The 23198-nt window shown below is 43.7% G+C and overlaps 1 protein-coding gene across 3 annotated transcripts; it reads left to right on the top strand.

Annotated features, from left to right (window-relative positions):
* The first annotated feature begins 330 nt into the window (after nt 1-330).
* Nucleotides 331-23084, top strand: Ufd1 (ubiquitin recognition factor in ER associated degradation 1). Of its 3 annotated transcripts, none has more exons than XM_004843247.3 (12): nt 331-512; nt 3503-3635; nt 4107-4139; nt 6971-7092; nt 9090-9220; nt 11314-11386; nt 13773-13841; nt 14740-14805; nt 15083-15130; nt 18231-18319; nt 18940-19021; nt 22259-23084. In XM_004843247.3, exons 1-12 carry the CDS (start codon nt 510-512, stop codon nt 22331-22333), a joined length of 924 nt encoding a protein of 307 aa, XP_004843304.1. In that variant the 5' UTR covers nt 331-509; the 3' UTR covers nt 22334-23084. The 3 variants fall into 3 exon arrangements, with proteins under 3 accessions (XP_004843304.1, XP_021112703.1, XP_004843305.1); XM_004843248.4 differs by having other exon boundaries at nt 375-512; nt 3503-3609; XM_021257044.2 differs by lacking the exon at nt 3503-3635 and having other exon boundaries at nt 365-512.
* Nucleotides 23085-23198: the final 114 nt, after the last annotated feature.

The following is a 23198-nucleotide window of genomic DNA, read 5'->3' as shown; positions in this document are numbered from 1 at the left end:
ACTTTAATTTTGATAAATTAAAATTTAGTTACACGTCGATTGAAGGTGCCATTTAAATTTTCAGAAGGCTTTTGGTTCGGTTTGAAGGTGGGTGCGTAGCTTACTTCCGCCCGAGTTCAAGGTGGTGAAACCAAAGGCCGGAAAGCTTTAGAAGCATTCTGGGTAGTGTAGTCTCTAAGTAGAATGGACCCTACCAAGTTCATCTGGAGGGGAATATTTCAAAATATAATTTAAATTAAAACTGTTAGTATACAAGAAAATAAGTTATTAAAGGATATTTTAATGTTTATGTCGAGTAATTTTTAGATCCTAGGTCTTTGACTGGCTTTTTCCCCTTACAGCCGACGGCCTCTGATCCCCCTCTGTGGGTCTCAGGCCGGGCACTTCCGGTGAGGTTCCCGAGGGTCTGAGTTTCAGAAAGGCGGCTGTAGTGGTTGTAAAGAGAGCTCCCCCAGGGTTTGTATCGTAAAATTCGTGAGAGAAGCAGCGTCTGCGAAGCGGTGTCCCTAATGGTAAGCGCGGTTGGGCAGCGGTCGGGAGCTGGGACTGAGGTTAGGGCTCAGACTGGTGCCCAGTGAGGCAGGACGGGACGGCGGCGCAGATGCCGAGTCACCTCGGCCTGAGTCCGGCCAGCCTGCCAGTCCCGGGCGTTTGGAGCCTGAGCCAGATGATGGACCACGAGCCGCGTCTGTTCAGCTCCGCTTGTTTGGAACATGATTTGTATTTCCTCTTAGCTAGGCTTGAGTTCCTTGTATGTAGGTAGGAAGATCGTACGTTCGTGTCTACCCATAGATCTCGAAAGTGCTTGACACTCAACAGGTTTCCATAAACTCAAAGTTAACTAGAAAGTTGGTAGGGATGGGAGTAGGGAGCAGAATCAGGCGCTCCCCACGAAGAATCCGCAGAGGGCATCCCCGTGGGCGTGAAGGACATCCAGCTGTTTACCTCAGTTCTGTCAGCTCTGTGCGCCTGGATTCATGCCTTCGGATATACATAGTTGTGTTATGTTCAGTAGTGATGATCATAACTAGTGTTTTCTGGTTCTTTTGTCGTACCTGTAGCCCCTCAGCACATTTTACCCTCTTTAATCTCAACAGTCCCCCTGGAGGCAAAGATGATTATTGTCGTCTTACACTACAGAAAACTAGTTTTCAGAGTGAGTTTACTCCAGGTTACAAAAGTGAGGAGTGGAGATTTGAAGCCAATATTGTCTGACTGCAGTAAAAGAAAAACATGCGGTCAGAAGTAAGCAGGGAAGGACAGAAGTTGAGGTTCATTGGAAAATGAACTGGAGATGGCTTGTTAAGGGTTTACGTAGTTTGTGTACGTTTTCCTCTTTCATGTTTGGAAGAGAAGAAGTGGCTTAGATGGGGTGGTGTGTAGTGACGGGATTTTTTATGAGGCCCCCACTCCTCTGGCTTCAGTCATTCAGGTGTTTCATGTTGTGCTTCTATATAAGATTGAGTTGGACATTTCTGGCATTTAAAATAAGAGAGACAGAATGATTGAAAATACTGTGCTAGAGTTCTAGGTAGTGAAGAACGATCTTAAGATTTTAAGCAGGCACGTGCTATATGTCCGTTTTAGGGAAATAGCTGATTCAGCTTGCTAATTTTGTAATTACGAGTATAACTACTTATCACTAGGTACTTCCTGCACTATTTTTCCCTTTTCACAGACAATGGCAACCATGATTCCACTTTCTGTATCTATGAATTTAATTACTGTAGATACTCCATATAATTGGAATCATTTGGTATAAGTCCTTTTGTGATTGTTACATTTCATTTAGCGTAATGTCCTCAAGGCTCAGCCGTGTGACAGAATTTGCTTACCTTATAAGGATAAGCAATATTCCATTATGTGTATATAACACATTTTGTTTATTCATATGTTCATGGACATTTAAGTTGCTTCCACCTTTTGCTATTTTAATAATGCTGTTATGAGCAGGACTGTTCCCACTTTCAATTCTTTTGGATATATATACCCTTCTATGAGATTTTTATATTCTCTTCTGAAATGCCATAGTACCTGAAATACTTTGAGAAAACCCCACGTTGATCCGTAACATGTTCCAAGCATGGTCTTAGTGCACACAGGTTAAAAGCCAAGCTCTTACCTTTTTATATATCTTGACTTTGCTTGTTGATGTGAGAAAGCACCATAATGTAGCACAACATTCATACCTTCTGCATGCTGTGAGAGCATGCTAGAGAAGCACTTGCGCAGACCCAGGACAGAGCAAAGGAGGCCTCCTGGAGAAAGGAAAGGATAGTAACTGAAAGCCAAGAGGAGTGCAATCTGGAATGCCTTTTCATATTTCCTTCCTGCTCCCTCTCATGGCATGTGGGTCCCCCTACAGGTAGTCCCTTCCTAACCACCTGTTAAAATATCATTCCCAGGAGCTCTGTATCCCTTTACCCTACTTCTTAAAACTACCTGACGTGTTTTCTTTGGCATATCTCTCTTGTCTTGAACACCACCAGGGCAGAAGTGTGGTATCTGTTGTGTTAGTGAACAAGTGTCACTAGAATGTTGTCCTAGTGTCCAGATCAGAGCCTGGCACATAGTAGGTACTCAATAAACAGAGATAATTCACAATGAATAAATGCTTTTAAATTAATGGTAACAGGAAATGGGTTCCAAGTGGAAGAATTAGTCTAGGTTAGGAGACTATGGAATGGTCAGTAACAAGTCTTTGTGTATAGGAGGTTCGGCCTTGATCCTGAGAATGGAAGCAGCCCTGAGAGATAATAGGGGTAGCTTTGGTGTAGCCAACTTTATATTTTAATAAGATGTGCTGACTAAAGATGGTGGAATTATATCTGATGGATGAGACTGGCTGAGGCACAAAGGATTTGAAGTGTACTACTGCTGAAGATATTAGAACTTTCTGTGTAATCAAGATTTCAGAGGCTGCTTGCAAGTGTAAGGACCCAAGTTCGATCCCTGGTACAAAAAAAAAAAAATGGCCTGGGGATTTAGCTCAGTGGTTCCATTGCCTGCCTCGCAAGTGCAAAGACCCGAGTTCAATCCCTGGTACCAAAAAAAAAAAAACAACAAAGAAACAAAGATTTCAGAGACTGGGGATTTAGCTCAGTGGCACCGCACCTGCCTCACAAGCGATAGGTCCTGAGTTCGATCTGCAGAACCAAAAAGAAAAAAAATACTAGAAGATTTCAGTATATTGTGTTCTTCAACCACATTTAGCAGTGTTAATGACCTGGACATGTTTTGGCTTTTGGCTAGAAGAAATGTAACTTTGTGACAGGCACAGTGCTCTCATCTGTAGTTCCAACTACCTGAAACTAGCCTAGGCAACATAGCAAGACCCTATCACAAAAAATTTTAAAATGGCCAGGGATTTAGTTCAGTGGTTCTGGTGCCCGCCTCACAAGCACAAGATCCGAAGTTCGATCCCTGGTACCAAAAAAAAAAAAAAAATTTAAAAATGTACCTTTGTTCTGTTCTAATGCTAGTATCTCTTTTCTTCTTTTAGTTCTCTTTCAACATGTTTGACCACCCGATTCCTCGGGTCTTCCAGAACCGCTTCTCCACACAATACCGCTGCTTCTCAGTGTCCATGCTAGCAGGGCCTAATGACAGGTCAGATGTGGAGAAAGGAGGGAAGAGTATGTGCTTGTTTTTATTTTGAATAGTAACCTTTCCTGCCCTAAGTCTATGAAGCTTGTAGCCTTCCCCAGCCTGTAGTTTGCATGTGAGCACCAGAAGCTATCCTTATAGTAAAAAAGTCACGTCTCAGACTCACTAAGTGGACGGGGATGGTGGGAGTACAGTGCTAATTATGATTAGATTTATGATGAGGAGACATTCAGTCTCCCAAAATAAATCATATCAAAGATTCGTGACCAGGGATTTAGCTCAGTGGTGCTGACGCCTGCCTCACAAGCTCAAGGTCCTGAGTTCCATCCCTGTTACTAAGAAAAAAAGAAAGATTCGTTAGGAAAAATCATTATGAAATTCTGTCTACCCTAAAAATATTGCTTGAAACTTCTTTTAAATATAAAAGAAACTGCCCCTTACCCTTGGTCTGTCCTTTTTGTTTTTATTTTCTTAATATTTCTCAAATATTTTTTCCACAGTAATTATGCCGCCTTCAGCCCTCGATCAACTCAGTAAGTATTTTCCAAGTGACTTGAGAACTTTCATAATATAAATATGGACTCCACAAATCAGCATAGGCTCTTCCATGCATATAGACACAGACGATCTTTGTCCATATCTAGTCGGGATTCACCCCTGGTGGGCACATGCTGGGCTGGGAGAACCAGCTACATGTGCCAGGACAAGGTAATGTGTCATTGTGGCCTACTGTGCAGGCCTGGGCCAGTGAGCACTCAATTTTCCTACTGCCATAAGCCCCTCAACTGCCCCCTCTGTGAAAGGAGTTCCTCTCCCTGAACTACCTCCAGCTTGTCTCAGGAATCTGTCAGAGTTAAATGAAGGTACAAAGATGAAATGCTTTACAGTGCTGATGTGGTTCATGCTGTTGGCTGGACTTACTGGCTTGGTTTTTTTCACAAGAGGACAGTGCAAGGCTTCTTCATCTCCTCTCCAAACATCTTTCCTGACCCCTGTACCCACATTTTTTCATCCCCAGTGTGCCATTGAATCCTGAGCAGGTTAAAGATTAAGCCATCATCTTCTCTTGTGAGGCTCCCACCTGTTAAGACCAGCAGATAAGGCCCAGCCACATACTTTCTCTCTTTCCCCAAACCCCTTATCTCAAGAGAGCAACCAAGAAATGAAAAATCCTAATGGACAGCCCCAGTCTTCTCTTTTAAGACTTGGAGGTGTTTCCACTTTTAATTCCTCCTGTGGAAGGCAGGAGACTAGACACTGGTCATGGGGACATTTTTGTGGCTTGTGGAGAACAGATGCTGACTTTGCTGTCACTATGCTTAGCTATTGCATTTTGCCCAGCCTGACTCTAGATTAATTACTTGGCTTCTCTGGACCTCAGTGTCCCTTAACCAGGGACATCCACGGCCCTTGTGCATTGGAGCTGCTGTGGCATGAATATAAACAAACCAAGCCCATCTGATTCCAGCCATGAAGAGGGAGGAAAAACCCTTGAGCTATGGCCATACCCAGTGGAGTCCTCGGCTTAGCCAGCAGGTGGATAAAGCCATGGAGTTCACAATTGTAGTAATGTTCATACACCTGTCATTATAAAGAGGGAGTGATGCTCTAAAGAGGCCTTGTTTTCAGGATGAGCTGATCCAGGAGCCAGGCACTGGGTGTGACCCTTAGCACAAGTGTCCAGAAGTGACTTAGCAACTGGATCAGTAGGGTTAAGGTCAGATAAGTTATTTAGATCTCTTAAATAATGGAAGAAACTCTTTTATGTCAAATAAGATAATATAAGGAGTCCTACTTTATAAAAAGAGTCATTCATCTGTTTGATGTGGGGGGCTCTGGAGCCCCAAGGCAGTTCTGAATCACACATTGCAGTTTGGGAATCATGGACTAAGAAACATCTGTCTCTTTCAGCTGTATCAATCTTGAACCCTTGACAGAAGCCTGAGTCGGTGTACCTCAGGCCAGGTCTAGGTCAGCTTCCAGCTTCCACAGCTGGGAGGTACCCTTAGAAGAGGGCCTGGTCCCTGGGCTCTTGGGCTGCTAGCATCAGTCACTGATATGATAGTGGTGGGACCCATCTCTAGTGCACCTCCATGGTGAGGTGCTGCTTCCTGGGCTTCTCTGAAGCTTCCTGCACCAGCTCTTCACTTGCTTCTCTTTATTAGAACTTTAGAGAAAGCCCAGGAATGTACTTTACCTCTGGATGCCAAATGAGTTTCTGTTGATATGTTTTCCTAACCTGACAAGGTCAAGACTACCTCAGTGGCTACATTTGGATCTCAGCAGCACAGCTCAAGCTGTGTAATTTGAGGCATGCTACTTTACCTGCATGCTTCAGCTTGCCCATAGATACAAGGGAGATGATAATCATACCTCCTGGGCTATTCTGGGAAGACTGAACACAAGTCTGGAACAGGACACCACCATCACTACATTCTCAGATTCCTCCCTCAGAGCCCTAGTCTCCTGCCTCCCAGATAGCCTCTCTTTTCTGTCCCCCTGTACCTCCTGAGGCAGCCTGCCAGCAGTCCTGTTTGCCAGCTCCTGCACTCCATGGAGTTCTCACCTCATCAATCAGTGGAGTGAGGGGATACACTGTGTCATGATCACGCTCAACCCATACTGCCTACTGGACCCAAACTAGGTTTTGCCCTTCATGGTATCTCATCCCAATCCCCCTTTCCATTCCTGACCATTTCTACACCAATCCATAGCCTGCCTTGCCCAATTGTCTATCTTTGCACGAACTGCCTGGGCTCTTCCCTTGCATACTTTTGCTTATTCTGGCCCCTGTACTTGGATTCTCTCCCTAGCCCGGAGAACTAGGTCTGCAGTAGCCCAGACCCTGGCCCCTGCTACCCTATCCTTTCCACACCACCTGTAGCACCTGGGTATGCGTGTTTGTTTTCTCATTTTTCTAATTTGAAACTTTTGACTGTAGAGATTTTTGTCTAGCACGTGGTTGGCACTTAAGTTACTGACAAGTTAATGAACCTGTTACTTTTTAAAATTGTGATTTCATGGTAAGGGATGTAGCTCAATACAGCAGTCCTTGCCCAGCTTGTACAAGGCCAAGTTGGTACAGGTGCTTCATGACTGAGTCACCAGACATTCCCAAGCTCCTCTGGGTTATGCTGTGTTTTCTTTCAGGCAGTGATGCATCCCTACCTTGAGCAGTAAGGGGTTTGTTGGAGGGCAGAAGCTGTAGGAGGGTAAATACTCAAGTGTGGGGAACAAAACCTCTGTGAGCAGTGAGGAGGTCCCTTCCAAGGGATAGTATTGGATGAACCGGGCTTCTCTCCTTCACAGGAGCCATGCCTCAGGGTACCTTACCTGAACCTCATAACATCTTTGTTCTTCTTAGGCCGTCTTAACATTACCTATCCCATGCTGTTCAAACTGACCAATAAGAATTCGGACCGCATGACACACTGTGGTGTGCTGGAATTCGTGGCTGATGAGGGCATCTGCTACCTCCCACACTGGGTGAGTGGGGCTCCCAGGGTCCCTGAGGAGTTTGCGACCCTTTGTCACAAATAAGGGCTTCATAGATAGGGACCCCCAACCCACCATGTGTGTGCACACTCAAGAGTCCTGCTCGCCTGCAGAATAGTCGAGTGAGAGGAAGGGATTTAAAACAGTGCACTCTGCTATGCCTTAAACATTCTATTTGGCTGTGGACACATGGGTCTGGCAGACTTGAAGGATGTCACTGCACACCTAGACATTAAAGGCACAAGAGCCTCCAAAGCTTGATCAGAGAGGTGAAGGGAGGAGCCTGAGGTGGTGAGCATTCCACATAGGTAGCCTTGAGAGCCATGTACCTCCCTTTTCCCTTCTCTTCTCCCCACCCCTGCACCCACCCTCTCAGTTGTGACATCCTTAGCTTTGGGAAGCCCACAAAGAGAAACATGTATCTTTTGCTCTGTGCTTTAATTATGTCAGGTGTCAGGAGTCCCTTGTGTGGACTGGGCAGGGTTGAGAACATACAGAGTGGTTTAACTGCTACACCTGAGGCCCCACTGCCACAAGAGGAGTGTTCTGAGGCACAGCCCTCAAAACCTCCTGCTGGTTCCTATCACGGTGATTACCACACATTCAAAAGTGGCATTTCCTCTCTCTGATATTAAAGGTGATTACAAGTTTTAAAGGTCCCTTCCCTCCTACGGGCAATAACCTTGCTCACACCACTGTGGGGATGACTGTCTTCTTTGGCCAGGTCCCAGGGTCCGTCATGAGTGGTAGCCTTGGCCAGCTTCCCCACAGGAGCCCTGTGCTTTCTCTTCACTTTCATTCCCCAGCATCACAGAACCCTCAGTTGTCAAAGCCAGCTGCTTTACCATCCTGCTATGATTTCTTCTGGCTGCCTGTGGCATTTGGAGGGGCAACTACTCCTCCATTTCTGTCTTTTCCATCCTAATGAGCACCTTTCAGTACTACTGTGTTAGGGCCTCCACAGGCTCATCTCAGCACCCACTCACTGTCATCCTTCACTCCTGACTGGTCCCAGTCTTCCTCCAGGTACAGCTCTTGGCATGCCCCTCTTTCCAGATAAGCTTCCCCCTCTGACTTGCCCCAAGGCCCCAAGGCCTCCTACCCTCTTTTCCTTGGACTGAGTCACCTTCTAACTGCTGCTCCTACTGTAGCATTCTCAAAGGGATGTGATGCATGGGCTTTCCTTCAGGACAGTCTAGTGTGGATGGGATTGGGAATGCCATGGCACTGATAAATGAAATGAGCTGGGCCTCATCTTGATTACCATGATTACTTGTCAGGGGATGGTGGGTGGAGATTCTATGGTTTTCTCAGCTTGTGTGTCTGATATTCTCTTCAAGAAGGTTTAACATAAGAAAAGTAAATAATCTATTCTAGGATGTGCAGGGCTCCTCGTTCCTTGCCACTGACCTGAGACTTGGCCACACTACACTGTCCTGGCTTTCCACATGCCAGATTCTCATTGGCTTTGTTTATATCTTCCATCTCCTTCCTCGGCCATCATCTGCCTTGCTGGCTGGTTTAAGAGGTGGGTGGGGGTGTCTGTCAGGTTTTTTTATATCCCTCTGTAGCAGACATAATCTAGCACCTTGTAACTACATCACAGCCTCAATCATGACAAGCTATTCCATGCAAGGTCATCCTCACCTTGTGCTGTCCTCCTCCCACCTTACCTGCAGCCCTATTTACTCGGCCTTGGAAGCTGCTTTTTTGTCAGCTTGGGAGCCAGGAGTTGAGCTGAGCATCCCAGGGAAAGGTTTTACTCAAGAAGGCCTGGTAGCCAATTCACATGGTCTGACAATGAAGTAGCCTAAGCAGCCTTCATAGCACCCTTTCTTGGCCTTTTTCCTTCCACGTTTCTGTCACTTGATTTTTTTTTCTTCCTTGACATTGTATCACAATAAAATTACCTGTCCCCAAGTATATGGGTAGATGGCAGCCATGGTAGCCACTTAGGAGTTTCATGGTTTTCTTCTGAATACTTTTAGATGATGCAGAATTTGCTGTTGGAAGAAGGGGGCTTGGTTCAGGTGGAGAGTGTCAACCTGCAAGTGGCCACATATTCCAAATTTCAGCCTCAGAGCCCGGACTTCCTGGACATCACCAACCCCAAAGCAGTGTATCCTTTTGAAATAAGAAGAGTTGGGCAAGGCCAGGGATTTAGCTCAGTGGTTCCGCTGCCTCTTTGCAAGTGCAAGGTCCCAAGTTCGATCCCCAGTACCAAAAAAGAAGAGTCGGGCAGGGGATGTAGCTCAGTGGTAGAGCACTTGCCCAGCAGGTGTGAGGCCCTGGTTTCCATCCCTGTTATCACCAAAATTTTAAAAAAGAAAGGCTCCTCAAAGAAGGGTGCTCTAGCACTCATTAACCATCAAGTTAAATCTGTCCGTACTTTGGGGGGCACGTAGTTATTTGTGACTGAAGTGATTTAAGAACAGTAGCATTTGTCCAGGTGTGGTAGTACACTCCAGTAATCCCAGGACTCAGGAGGCTGATGCAAGAAGATCACTGTGAGTTCAAGGCCAGCCTGGGCTACATAGTACATTCAAGAACAGCTTGAACTACATGGTGAGACCCTGTCTCAAAAGAAAAAATAGTATTTAACCAGAACATCCTCCTCACTCAGCCTAGGCCAAATGCACTGAGTATTCAATGGGCCTCATGATCATTTTCCAGACTTCAGTTGGACTTTTCCACCTAGCACAAAGCTCAGGATGCACAGTGCATTTAGTGGGAGGAGGAATGGTTCATCTCCCCTCATCTCTGCCCTCTCTTTGGAACCCTGGTCCCTCAGCTCAGCCATGAGCTAGCCAGTCAATCCCACTATATTCCCAGGCTTAGGCTCATTCACTCCAAACCATTTTCTGTCTCCATAAGCAAGCAGAAAGCAAAAGTTTTAGGTTCTAGTGATTTTTTTTCTTTAATACTCACTCAGAGCTTAAGCCAGGTATATGTGTTTATATGTAAGGAAGTCACCAGTGTGGGTGAGAGTTGTGCTGTATGTAGACTGTGGTCAAGATCATCTCTAGTTTGATGGCTCCAATTGGCTTGTTAAGATCATAATACAAGCTAGACATGGTGGCATACACCAGGTAGGATTAACAAATTTGAGACTAGTCTGGGCTACATAGCATAACAAGCATTGTTATGAGGATTGAACTCAGGCCCCTGTGCATGGCAAGCAAGTACTCTCCCACTACGTCTCCAGCCCTATTTATTTAAAATGCACAGTTAAAAAGAAACACTGAAAAACATGGAAAATTAAAAGAAAAGGAAAAAAAGCTGCCTCCTCTACCTGCTCACTATATCTAGGCCTGCTACCTCCCTTTCCATCTGCTGTCTCCAGGCCCATTGTTAGCAATAAGCTGCAGAGCATCATGTCTTAGATGTGAACGGGCAATATTAAGCCCTTTGCTGACCATGTCCTAGACGCAGTGGCCATATTGAGCCCCCTGCTGGCCATGTCCTAGATCTGGAGGAATGCTGGGCACTCTGCCCATGGTACAGTCATTGATGGAAGCTTCCAGTCCTACAGGTTGGGGGACGTCCTGTGGGAAGAGCTTCTTAATTTTTCCTTTGGACTCTGACCTAGAAATGTTTGGCTATCACTGATCAGAAGGACCCCCTGTTTCTGCGGCCATAGCTCCTTCTGATCTTTGTATTTTCACACGTTGCAAATTAGACTTACAGGACTATTTTCAGAAGTTGTTTCTATCAGCATAGTTAACTTGTTAATGCAGAAATAACTTGTCAGCTGGGAAGCAGCCAGTTATGTAAAACACAGAAGGTAGCAAATTTACACCAGAGCTTGTTCCAGGGCTTGCAGAAGTAATGCAAGAAGCCGGCTCTAACCTCACAGGCCAAGTGTTCTGGATTTTAGGACTCAACTTAGGCTCAGCTCCTCCATGTTTAAGTGGAAATCAGAGCACTCCCTTGCAGCATCACTGGAAATATTGTTCCATTGTATTAATGCTGTGTGTTTTTTATTAATTAGTTTTGCAATGCCGTGGATCAAACTCAGATTTGTTTGAGTGCTCTAGGCAAGCACTGTGCCACCTCATTTCATCCCAAGCCCAGAGCTGTGTGTTTTAGTACCAGCATGGTACATACTCCCTATTTACCTACCTGGTAGTAACCATCCAACCTCTCACACACATGCATTACATATTGAAGGCATGCATCTTGCCATGTTACCTTGACAGTGTGTGTCCACAGATTAGAAAATGCACTAAGAAACTTTGCCTGTCTGACCACTGGGGATGTGATTGCCATCAACTACAATGAGAAGGTATGTGAACCATCCTTGACACAGCTTTTACCTAAGAAGGGCCACTTGCATTGTCCATTCTTCTGTTTGAATGAGGCTTCTTTTTAAACAAGGTATTACTGGATCCTATCATATAATCACTGCCTATTGTTTATGTTTTAAAATTTTCTGACTGGGTGTGGTGGCATGTGCCTGTAATCCCAGCACTCAGGAGCCTGAGGCAGGAGAATCTATGTGAGTTTGAGACCAACCTGGGCTACATATTGAGTTCAAAGCTAGCCTAAACTACACAACAACACCCTGTCTCAAAAAAAAAAAAATTGTTTTTTTTTTAGATTCATATTTATTGTTTTTCTCTTTGTTTTTGGTACCAGGGATCAAACTCAGGACCTGGCGCTTGTCAGGCAGGCGGTGGAACCACTGAGCTAAATCCCCGGCCCGTAGATTCATATTTAGAGCCCTGATTCACTCAGCAACTCTGTTTCAAGGATTGGTTGCATTTATAGATTAATAAGCTTAATGTTATATTTATTAATCATACTACTGTGTACAGTGGCAATGTTGCCAATTCCACCTCTGTTAAAAAGGTCATTGTACCTATAATCTAAGCTAAGCCCATTTGCTATTCTCTCTTGACCCAGAAACAGATCAGTCAGGTTCTTGTCCTTTTGATGCTCTCCCTTGGAAGCAGACAGACCTTTAAGGAACTGGCCCTTGCAGGGCCCTGAGTACTGTTAGGCACCTTGGAAGCAGAGCCTGACTCTGCTTGGGGACAATACCTTCTGGGGTTACCTCTCCTTCTTGTGGGAGCCCACATTTTCTTGCTCTTTTTTTTTTTTTTTTTTTTTTTGGTACCGGGGATCAAACTTGATTCCTTGCGCTTGTGAGGCAAGCAGTGGAACCACTGAGCTAAATCCCCGGCCCTAGCCCACATTTTCTTTAACTTCAGTTTTCTCTTAGCAGTTCCTCTGGGCTTGTCCCTTCCTGACATAGGTCTTTTGGGTCAAAATACCTCTTATGTTCAGTCATTATTCCACGCTTCTTAGATGTCTGATTCTAGACAATTTAGCTATAAAATGAAATGCATTCCCACAAAATTCAAGAAGGTGTCTATTTTCCCATTATCCATGGAAACATGTCTGAAGGAGGATGTGGTAATTGGAAGTTCTGCCACTGGCCACAGCAGTGTAGGTGCCTGTCATCCACTATGACAGTTAACAGTTGACCTCAGGAAGCTGCTGCCAGTGCCAACCTTCAGCGTTCAAGAGTGACCCCAGCCTGGGTTACCCTGGCTTTCCTTGACACCAGTGCTCAGCTCCTTCACAACATTCCCTGGTTCTTCCACCCTGGAGCCCTTACAGCCATGTTACAGGAATCTATGAGCCAGCCAGGTCCTCCCTTACAGAATAACTGGATCTAGAGGCCAGTTACTCATTTGATGTCAGTGTCAGGATCTAGCTTCTTTGGTAGTTTCCTTATATTTGAGGCATCTGATACTGATAACCCTTCCTTGCCAGGTTTGTGGTTTTCAAATCACACCTTTTTTTTTGTATAAAAATATACAAAAATGTACCCTTTTTTTGGTCTCCTTTCATGGAAAATGTTTTAGGTATTATCTAGCTTAACTGAATAGTTTAAGCTTTTATAATTAATTATAGACAACCTTCAGCCTTCATGTTACTCAGTTTTTGGTTTTGTTTTGGGTCGGTTTTGTTTTTTGTTTTGGGTTTTTTTTTTTGTCTTTTTGGTTTTATTGAGACAGGGTCTGTGTAGCTCAGGCTGGCCTTGAACTCACTAAGTAGTCAGGCTGGCCTCAAACTCTTGTTAATCCTCATGCTTCAGCCTCCCAAGTGCTGGGACTACAGGCATCCACCATCAGGCCCTGCCATGTTATTGTTCTTAATGTTAATCTACTGACAGGCATTTTGGGTGTACATTATTATTAGCAGTGTTGCAGTGAGCATTCTTAGAATTTTCTCCTTGAGGTACTTAGCTAATTATTTACTTGGAAGAAATTCCTAGAAGCAAACTTTGTGGGTAAAAGGTAGTATCTTTCACAATATGATGCATAATGACCACATAAAACTACTAATGGGGCTGGGGATATAGCTCAGTTGCACGGCACCTGCCTGGCAAGTGCGAGGTCCTGAGTTTTACCCCCCAGTACCAAAAAAAAGAACTACTAATGGTCTAATTGGAACCATATATTGGGAACAAAATCTCTGTAGCAATGAACGTAAAAGCAGCCTACCCCTCAGCAACATTGTTGAAGGAAGAGGTGCAACTAGGGGTTGATGTCATGGGTATGAAGGTTTTGTCCACAGGTAGAAAACCCTAGTAACTGGATGTTGCTAGCCACCAATGCTGCCTTGAAACTGTCCAGCTAATTTATATGTTCTTCCTGCAGATCTATGAATTACGGGTGATGGAAACCAAACCTGACAAGGCTGTGTCCATCATTGAGTGTGACATGAATGTGAGTGGGTTTTTATAGTTTCACTGGGCTCAGCCCTGGGCCCCAAGAGGTTGTCCCACAGTGCTTGGGATTACTGTGGAAAGAAGATGCTGTCAGAACTTCATGAGGAGACTATTTACCTAGTGAACCATACCAAAGAGTAGGGGTGGGAGACTTTGCTACCAGCACAGAGGTGGCTGAATTTATAGTCTGCTCAGACCTGCCAAAAAATTTATATTCTTAAGAACTAAGGAGAGCTGAGCATGGTGGCACATGCCTGTGATCCTGGCACTCGGGAAGCTGAGGAAGGTGGTCCACTGAGAGTTTGAGGCCAGCCTGGGCTACATAGAGAGTTCAAGGCCAGCCTGTACTACAAAGCGAGACCCTGTTTCAAAAACCAAAACAAAAGAGCTAAAGAAGCCTTCTCAGCCTCCTGAGTAGAACAAATTGCTGATGCATACGACATCCTGAATGCAAGCAAAAAAGCCAGTCCCAAAAGGCTGCATATGGGACTGCTTTCCATTATGTGACATTCTTAAGGTATCAAGACTTCAAATGTGGAAGACAGATTAGTGGTTGCCAAGGAAATAGGATCCTCGTGGTAGTGAAGGTGTTCAGTATCTTCACTGTGGTGGTGGATACACAATCTTGCATAGTGACAAAATTAAATAGAACTAATCATCCATGCATGCACACACACACACACACACACATATATGAACTGGGACCACTTTACAATGTTTGCCAATGTTGATGTCCTACAGTAACTTGTAAAGTGTTGTCATTGGCAAAAGTATATCAGGTATATCTCTCAGTGTCATTTCTTAGACTTATATATGAATCTGTGGTTTTCTCAAAACAGCCAAAGAACTAAGTGTGGCCATGTCTCAATATTTTACTTTTCATCTGGGAAATACAGGTGGACTTTGATGCTCCTCTGGGCTACAAAGAACCCGAAAGACAAGTCCAGCATGAGGAGTCGACAGTAAGTGGTTTCTCTGGAGGCTATTCCCAACCCATATCAAACTTTTGCTATTTTTTTTCTTTTTTCTTTTTTTTTCTGTTCCAGTGCTTCTTTGTGCTTGCCCTTTGCTGGGTCTGGCACCTCTACATTTCCAGCTTCTCTTTACCTTGCCCTTTAGGAGCACAATGTATCCTACTTGGAAGGAGGGGAGCAGGGCAGCAATGGAAACTGGTCACTGATGGAAAAGCTAGGTGTCCCTGCTAAGAAACTCATTTCCTATTTTCTATCTTCCCATCAGGAAAATGAAGCTGACCACAGTGGCTATGCTGGAGAGCTGGGTTTCCGTGTGAGTACCAAGCTGTACATCTTACTCTGTCCTCTCCTGAACCAGGACATTCACTGCAAGCTGTTGTCTGTGATATTTTGTGGACATCACCAGGGGTTGGGCTCTGGGTAACCATGCACATGTTAATTAGGCACTTGCTTAGTTACCAGACCCTTTTATATATCCATTGTATGCAATCCCAGCAACCCTATAAGGTAGCCTCAACTTTTTCTTGTTCTTTTTAAAGATTTCTGCTCTACCAAAAACTTAAACTAGTATGACAGACACATGAATACTCTTCTTTTAGGTCAACGATGTGAACCTTTTAGAGACATAGTGCCCAAACTACAACACAAAACCCACTTAGTTATCGCAAAGTGCCAACACTGCAGTCAAACCTAAATACTGAAGTTTTAGTTTAGAAAAAAACAACTCATACATTAACATCTTTTATCTTAAAAGGAAAACATAATAACAGACCTTTCAATGATACAAACAGCTTGTTATTGAAATGTAAAAGTTAGCATTTGGCGTCCTTTTGCACAATTAATGTGATCTTTGCTGTTGTATGCATGTTGATAATTTGTCAAACCTCGGCTCATACTTCATTAGTTTGAGAGCAACATATGCAGCACTCAGGTCATCTGTTAGTCTGTTTCTTGTATCAGGATTTGATATAATTCAAAAAAGCTAAAAACGGCTGCTCACAATCATAAGATGACCCAAACAAAGGTAAGCAATCCCAAGTGTTTCACTGACTTAAAATTATTTGGCAGAGAATTCCACACTTTATGGATTTCATTTGCAGAACTACTAACTGTGTTGTCCTTTGTCATCCCTTCACACTCTATCTTCTCAAGGGTTGCACGCAGGTCATATAATTTATTTTTCGAGATAGAGCTTTCGTGAAATTCCAATAGCTCTATTTCTAGACTTCTAAAATTTAGCTAGTGTAAGCAAGAAAGATCAAGTTCTTAAAATTCGGCTTAATCTGCATAAGTAAAAAAACACAAGTTTGTCTCCATCTTACAGAACTGTAAAACTCTGTTACTGAAATTCTCCTTAGGGCTGGGGATTTAAAATGCTTAGTGGTCCCACGCCTGCCTGGCAAGTTCAGGGTCCTGAGTTCAATCCCCAGTACCAAAAAAAAGAAAGAAAATTCTCCGTTGCAGCTGCTACAATGCTAGAAAATTCCTTGTAAATTTCCTGATGGCTTGTAAGGTTGTCTGGAAATGTAGAATTTCCTGAATGCATTTTTAGATTTGGAAAATATTTCAGCTGCCCATTTTCAAGATTTCTTTCAAAAACCTGCAGTTTTCTCTCAAATATTTTGATATCACAAAACATCCTTTCTGCTGTTTTCCTTACACCTTGTAGTTTTTGTTCAGTACATTGAAGTGTAGTGTAAAATCTATAAAAAAATCATGAGATTGTTAAGCCAGGCCATATCAGTGACCTATGGTTATTCCTGCCCTTTTTCATTCATAAACAGCCTAATTTCATCCAAGCAGGCTATAAATCTCTCCAGGACTCGTATGTACTCTGCTCAACCACTAGACATTATTGTGCATAAGCAACGTATTATATTGTACCTGAACCTCATCCAGAAGTACTTGGAACTGTAAAAAATTAAGAACTTGAGCCATGATGTAATTCACCATTTTTGTGACATCTTTGAGAATATCTGACACTTAACGTGTGACACACAACACTTTCCCTGCACAGAATATATAACATTCAGTCACTCTCAAGTGACTCTGTCTAGGCCTCTTGGAATGATCTTCCAGTATCTGTTTTCAATTCTGCTTTTTTAGCTGTAGTCATTTTTTGGTGTTCAAGATTTGGAGTCTACAAAAACACAAAATTTTTTTAAAAATGAAGCACCCAATACAAGTCTATTCCTATCCCAAAAACAGCTAACACTGTTACTTAACACTGAAGATTTGAATATTCCCTGAATCAACCATCTATGGCAGTGATTCTCAGCTGGGGTTCTTCTTGAATTTGCTGACCACTAGCAAGGGGGCAATCATCCACTAACCACCAGCATTTGGCCGGCTCTGAAAAAGGCATCTGAGTGCATTTCCTACCTTGTGGGGCCTTCTGCTAAAATCACAGCCAGTCCAAGCAAATAAATATCCTTGCTCTTGTTTTATAAATTCTTCACAAACCACTAAATATGATGCTACAGATTCAAATATGCCATAGGGACAGTACAACATTAAAAAAATCTCCATCGCTAGGGCCGGGGATTTAGCTCAGTGGTTCCAGTGCCTGCCTTGCAAGCTCAAGGTCCCGAGTTCAATCTCCAGTACCAAAAAAAAAAGAATCTCCATCTCTTAATTAGAGCATCTCTTTGCTAAATCTTAGATATTAAATTTCAATTTTTCATAAGAAAACTCAAAGCTAAAATCTTGTGTTATTAAGAACAAATTATTAAAAAATCACACCCAGTGCTCCTTTCTGAGCATGCACATGGCCTCTATGTGTGCTGTTATTTGAAGCTCGGCTGCTGGGGCAACTTGGCTTATGTGCTGACAGAGGGCTCTGCATGCCCACTGTGGCATGAGTACCATAGGTTCGCCACCACTGTTTTAAGTTCACTACTATTTATCACATTTGTTTTTATCTCTCTCTCTCTAAAAGCGTGTCCTGTTTTTCTTTGCCCAGACTGAAAGTAAGGAAACATGACCCTTAGGATCCAGCCAGGCTACCTGGGAAGCAGGTGGAGTTGCTTCATGTGTGGGCATTGGCGTACCAGGAGGCAGTGGAGGGATTATGATTGGTCATTCAGGAAGCTGAGCCTAGGGGCAGAGGCCTTAGTCCACCCACAGGAGCTTTAGCTGAGTAGCCCATGCAAAGGTCAGGGCTAGGCCTTTCAACCTGTCACTGGCTGCTGGCTGCCCTTGGGTAAGATGGCTCTTGCAGCCTCCATAGTCCCCTGTAGGCTCGGTGGAGAGAAATCATCTGCCAAGACTCCAGCAATTGGGGAGCAAGGGCTTTAGTCCTGAGGGTATCTGGGCAGCACCCTCCGCTCATATCCCTACAGCAGTCTCTGAGCAAAGGGCAGATCTGCATTCCATTTCAGGGCTCAGTGTATGACTCCTGCTTCCCTGTTTAGGCCTTCTCAGGTTCTGGGAATAGACTGGATGGAAAGAAGAAAGGGGTTGAGCCTAGTCCCTCCCCAATCAAGCCTGGAGACATTAAAAGGTAAGTCTGCCCTGGCTGTGCCCCTGCCAGGTGTTTTGTTATTGTCTAAGGAAAGTCTGAGCCAGCCTCCTGAGGAAACAAACCCTGGGCTAGCGTAGCAGGCTAGTGGGTGAACTCAAATCCCTATCTGCTTTCCAGGTGTGGTGGGGCTTGACTTCGTTGGGTCCAGTGACTCTCACTACAGACCCTTCCTTTGGTGGCTGTCACAGTGGGGCCAGAGACAAGATGGGTCAGCTGCCTACTGTGTGTGAGCAAAAGGAGAATGCTAGAGTTGGTTTCTTTTACCTGGTCTCTAAAAACGTCAAATGAATATAACCATTGCAGAAGGATTTGTGAAGCTTGAGAAGACCCCTCATCACAGGCCAGGCCCAGAGTCAAGCCCATCTACCATGCCCGGTATTTATGCTAAACTAGGACCCTTTTGGTCTTGGTTTTCTGCTACAAAAATGCTAAAAAGCACCCAAGGGCTAGACAAAGACCTAGGTTGGGGTGCAGCACTATTTCCCAGAAAGAGTCACCAAGAGGACACTTGTCTTTTATGATTGTTCTCTCCTGATTATCAAGAGAGAATTTCAGCCCTTTCTTCCTGAAACTAACATTTTTCCATGTCTCCTCCACAGAGGAATTCCTAATTACGAATTTAAACTTGGTAAGATCACTTTCATCAGAAATTCACGTCCACTGGTCAAAAAAGTTGAAGAGGTGAGTTCTAGTGGTGACTGAGGTTTTTACTATTCTGAATAGGAACCTTTTGTCATATTTTCCCCATTCCTGAAGCCTTCCTCTCCTTAATGGCCTGCTTCTTTTGTAGAGCCTGTGTGAGCCTGTATAGGCTAAGGCCTGGCATCTTGGTGTCAGGAGCCACCTCCAAGCCTCCAAGCTCTGTCACCAACGAGCTGAGCATCCTATGTGGGCTTTTTCTTCTCTTTACTTTCTTCTAGTAATCTCAGGACAATACCTTCTAGCCAAGCAGGATGGTTATGGGATAAGAGGTTAGGGCTGAACCTCCTGTAGGCATGAACACTTTGAGGCACCAGCAGGTGCGTGGCCCTAAGCAGTGGTCAAGGTGTGGTATGAAGATTGTTGGATGGGTGTCCTGCATGTAGGCACACCTGTTTGTGACAACGGCTTGCCCAGACCACAAGGGCAGTGAGAAGCAGTGGGATTTAAGTGCCTGTCTCCCAATATTGTCACACTTTGTTTGGTACCACCTAGCAATAGTGACCAGCACAGTACTGGTTGGCAGAGGTTGCCTTGCTAGGTAGCAGGCACCATGCTAAATGTTTTATGTGTAACAACTTTAATCATCAGAACAGGATACTTTGTCTACACTTGTTCAGTGCATATGTGAAGATCCAGAGGTAAGGATGCCCTGGACCCAGGGGCAGAGCTCCTGACCACTGTATATCCCATTTCATGCCACAACACTCTGGAAGTGACCTTCAATTAGACATCTGAAAAGCAGGCCTCCCTTGCCTAGGCACACTCCCCTGTCACAGGAGCAGGAGGAGCAGTTGGCTAAGGAAAACGTCCACCTTGTGGGAACTTATTCCAGGGTCCTGGCCTTGGTCATAAAATTCAGCACACTCTGCAACTGAAGTTAAGACACAATCATCTGAGTGTGATGAATGTTTCTAGAACCGACAACTTTTCTGGTTTCTTTTCTTAAAGGATTGGATGCTTGGGGAGTAGTCTGGCAGCCCATCTGGAACAGGTGGAGGGCAAATGTGCTGTAGCCTGTTCCAGGTGAGCTGCCAGATAGGACCAGTCCCTGGCCACTTGCCCTCCTAACAACTGAACTCTTCTCTAGCATTTGAGTTAGTTAGGAACAGAGACTGCAGTGCTGTTTACATACTCAAGCACCACTTACAGCTGCTTCAAGCATTAATATTCCTCAAATTGCCGGGTGCGGTGCCACATACCTGTAATTCCAGCACTTGGGAGGCTGAGGCAGGAGGATCACCTCAAGTTCAAGGCCAGCCTGGGCTACATAGTGAGTTCAGGGACAGCCAGAACTACAAAGTGTGAGACCTTCCCTAAAAAAAAGAAAGAAAGAAAGAAAAGAAAAAAAAAATTCCTCAAAGTGATACAAGTGGTGGGGACCTTCCGTGCTTAGAGAAAAAAATATGGTCCCCTAATCAGGCTTTACCCTGTAGCACCTCTGTAAGCCCCTGACTAGGACTTCAGTTACAGGTTGGCTTTTGCCAGACTCAGACTTCAGGGAGGCCTCAGTATCTTAGTCACTTTCTTGTCCCTGGGGCTAAATACTCAACACATGTAACTTAAAGGAAGAAAGGCTTGGGATGGGGATTTAGTTCAGTGGTTCTGCCGCCTGCCTCGAAAGCGCAAGGTCCGGAGTTCGATCCCTGGTATACCAGAAAGAAAAGGTAAGAAAGGTTTATTTTGGTTCAAGGTTTAGTTCATAATCCACAGGCTCCAAGGCAGAAATGGCATAGCAGAAGGAGAAGTGGCATAGCAGAAAGAGGGTGAAAAAGTGCTTACATCATGGCAGCCGGGAAGCAGAGAGAAGGAAGGAACCTCTGGGAGAGATGTCTTCCAGCCAAGCCCCATTTCCTAACAGTAATAAGGCAAGTGTGGTGATGCACGCCTATGATCCCAGCACTCAGGAGCCTGAGGCAAGAGGATGGCTGTGAGTTCAAGGCCAGCCTGAACTGTATAGTGAGTTCAAAGCCATCCTGGACTACATAAATTAATTAAATAAAAATTTTTAAATTAAAAAGTGCTGGGGGATATAGCTCAGTGCAAAGGCCCGGGTTCAATCCCCATTACCATGACCCACAAATCAATAAAAGCTTAAAGGGATTAATGTGTACCATTTTACCTAGAAATCCTACTTTGAGAAAAACTCAGCTGTGTACAAACACATCAAACTGCTCACCATACTAGTTTATAGTACTGCAAACTTAGAAGTAACATGGGGCCGGGATTTAGCTCAGTGGTGCCTCCACCTCCCTCCCAAACACAGGGTCCTGAGTTCAATCCCTGATACCAAAAAAAAAAGTAACAGGGACATCCAGTGCCAGAAGACTGGCTCTCCCACATAACAGAATACTCTGCAGCCTTTGGAGTGTGCCAGATAAGGAATTCATTGGCTTAAGACTTTGAAATTGAGAAAATAGTTAATATAAGCAAGTACAGAAATGTGAATGAAAATGTTATTTTTGGGTGATGAAGTTCTGGGTGATTTTTCTTTGAGGGATATATTTTATATTTTTATATTGAAAATTATTCTGTATAAGGATATATAAAAATCTTATGGATCACTTTAGGATTTTTTTACTTTATAACAGTGTGAAAGCAATGTGCTTCACTAGAAACTGTACTTGGAATTTGGAATTTTGATCTTTTCGTTTTCTAGTGATATGCAATACGGTCTTCTCTGTATTGCTAGACAGCAGCATTGAGTCAAAGCTCCCCCATTAGCCACACTGTCAAGAGGGGAAACAACCATTCCTGGATGATAGGCTGTGTTGCTAAGCTACCATGTTTGTTAGGTTGAGTGTATTAAATGCATTTTCAACTTAATGACATTTCCAACTTAGAATGAGTTTATCAGGACATAACCCCTCCAGAAGTAAAAGGCATTTGCATATTCAACCTGAAAGCAAAGGCAGTGGAAGACTCATAGTTTGGATTTCATGATTTTGTGTCTCAGCACAATAAATTATGATTTGTACTTACATTTCTGAGGCTTTTTTTTTTGGTACAGGGGATTGAACATAGGACCTTGCGCTTGTGAGGCTTGGGACGGAACCACTGAGCTAAATCCCTGGCCCAGTGGCATTTCTTATTATAAGTAATGTGGAAGGACAATGGGTGAATGATACACAAGTTCACAGAATAAGGCATCTATTGTAAATAAATCCCTTAAAAACTCCAGAGAGTTTATGAAAATAGTTTCTTATTTTTCACACCTAGGATGAAGCTGGAGGCAGATTTGTTGCTTTCTCTGGAGAAGGACAGTCATTGCGCAAAAAGGGAAGAAAGCCTTAAGTCCAGACTGTTGGCTGATTAGAAAATAAAGGAAACAATTGCAACATAATGGCTTTTAGTTACTGGCTCTGACAAGGATGAGACCATCATCAAGAGAATGCTATTACTTAAGGGTTTGTTTAGTGTTACCTAAGAATTACCAAGTTTGACCTGGAAGTGGAGGAGCAGAACATGGTTGTGTGCTTGATTTGGGGAAAGAGAAAGCTATCTCTAATGTCCTGTAGATGGCCACCTTCTACTTTATTCTTTCAGCTCAAGGACTTTCCTCCTGCCCCAGCAAAACAGAGTTCCTTAATTTCTAACAAACCAGTGGAGGGGATTGAATTAGTGTCATTCAAGGTGTTCTTTCTCTTTCTTCATTTTCCCTTTTTCCAGGTCATATGCAAAGGCATTGTCTTTGGTCTAGAAAAAAAGGAGTTTAAATAGATATGTGCTTTATAAATAGTGCCTATCTCACTACTCTGGCTGCTATTTAAGTGTTTGAGAAAGGGTGTTTCTATTTTATTTTACATACTGATTGTTTTCAGAAGTACCCCTCAAAAGGAAAACCTGATCCAGTTGAGTTCACACTTTTGTTTTGATAACATAGAAATTACTGGCTCCTTAGTGAACTTATTCTAGAATAAAACAACTCCATGATGAAGCCAAATATAAATGTTAGAATAAATAAATGCTAAAAGGTATGTCTCCCTGCTTCCCTACCCCCCACTTTGCAATTTTCAATTTTAATTTATTAAATTTTCCAAGGTTCTGCTGGTTTGTCTTTTTGTCTTATTTATTTATTTTATTCATTCATTCATTCATTTTCTGGGATTTAACCCAGGGCCTTGTGAATACTAAGCATGCGTTCCACCACTAAGCTGCA

The sequence above is a fragment of the Heterocephalus glaber genome, unplaced genomic scaffold, assembly GCF_053883595.1.
Source record: "Heterocephalus glaber isolate CG9 unplaced genomic scaffold, H.glaber_assembly_v1.0 deba00001687, whole genome shotgun sequence".
NCBI classification, from domain to species: domain Eukaryota; kingdom Metazoa; phylum Chordata; class Mammalia; order Rodentia; family Bathyergidae; genus Heterocephalus; species Heterocephalus glaber.
Note: the sequence above shows the minus strand (reverse complement) of the source record. Positions and strands in the feature narration are given on the sequence as shown.

Excerpts from the sequence above, each read along its gene's own strand:
- Ufd1 (XM_004843247.3), top strand. Across the intron at positions 7,093-9,089 it reads TCTGCTACCTCCCACACTGG|ATGATGCAGAATTTGCTGTT; the intron begins GTGAGTGGGGCT and ends GAATACTTTTAG. Across the intron at positions 11,387-13,772 it reads CCATCAACTACAATGAGAAG|ATCTATGAATTACGGGTGAT; the intron begins GTATGTGAACCA and ends TTCTTCCTGCAG.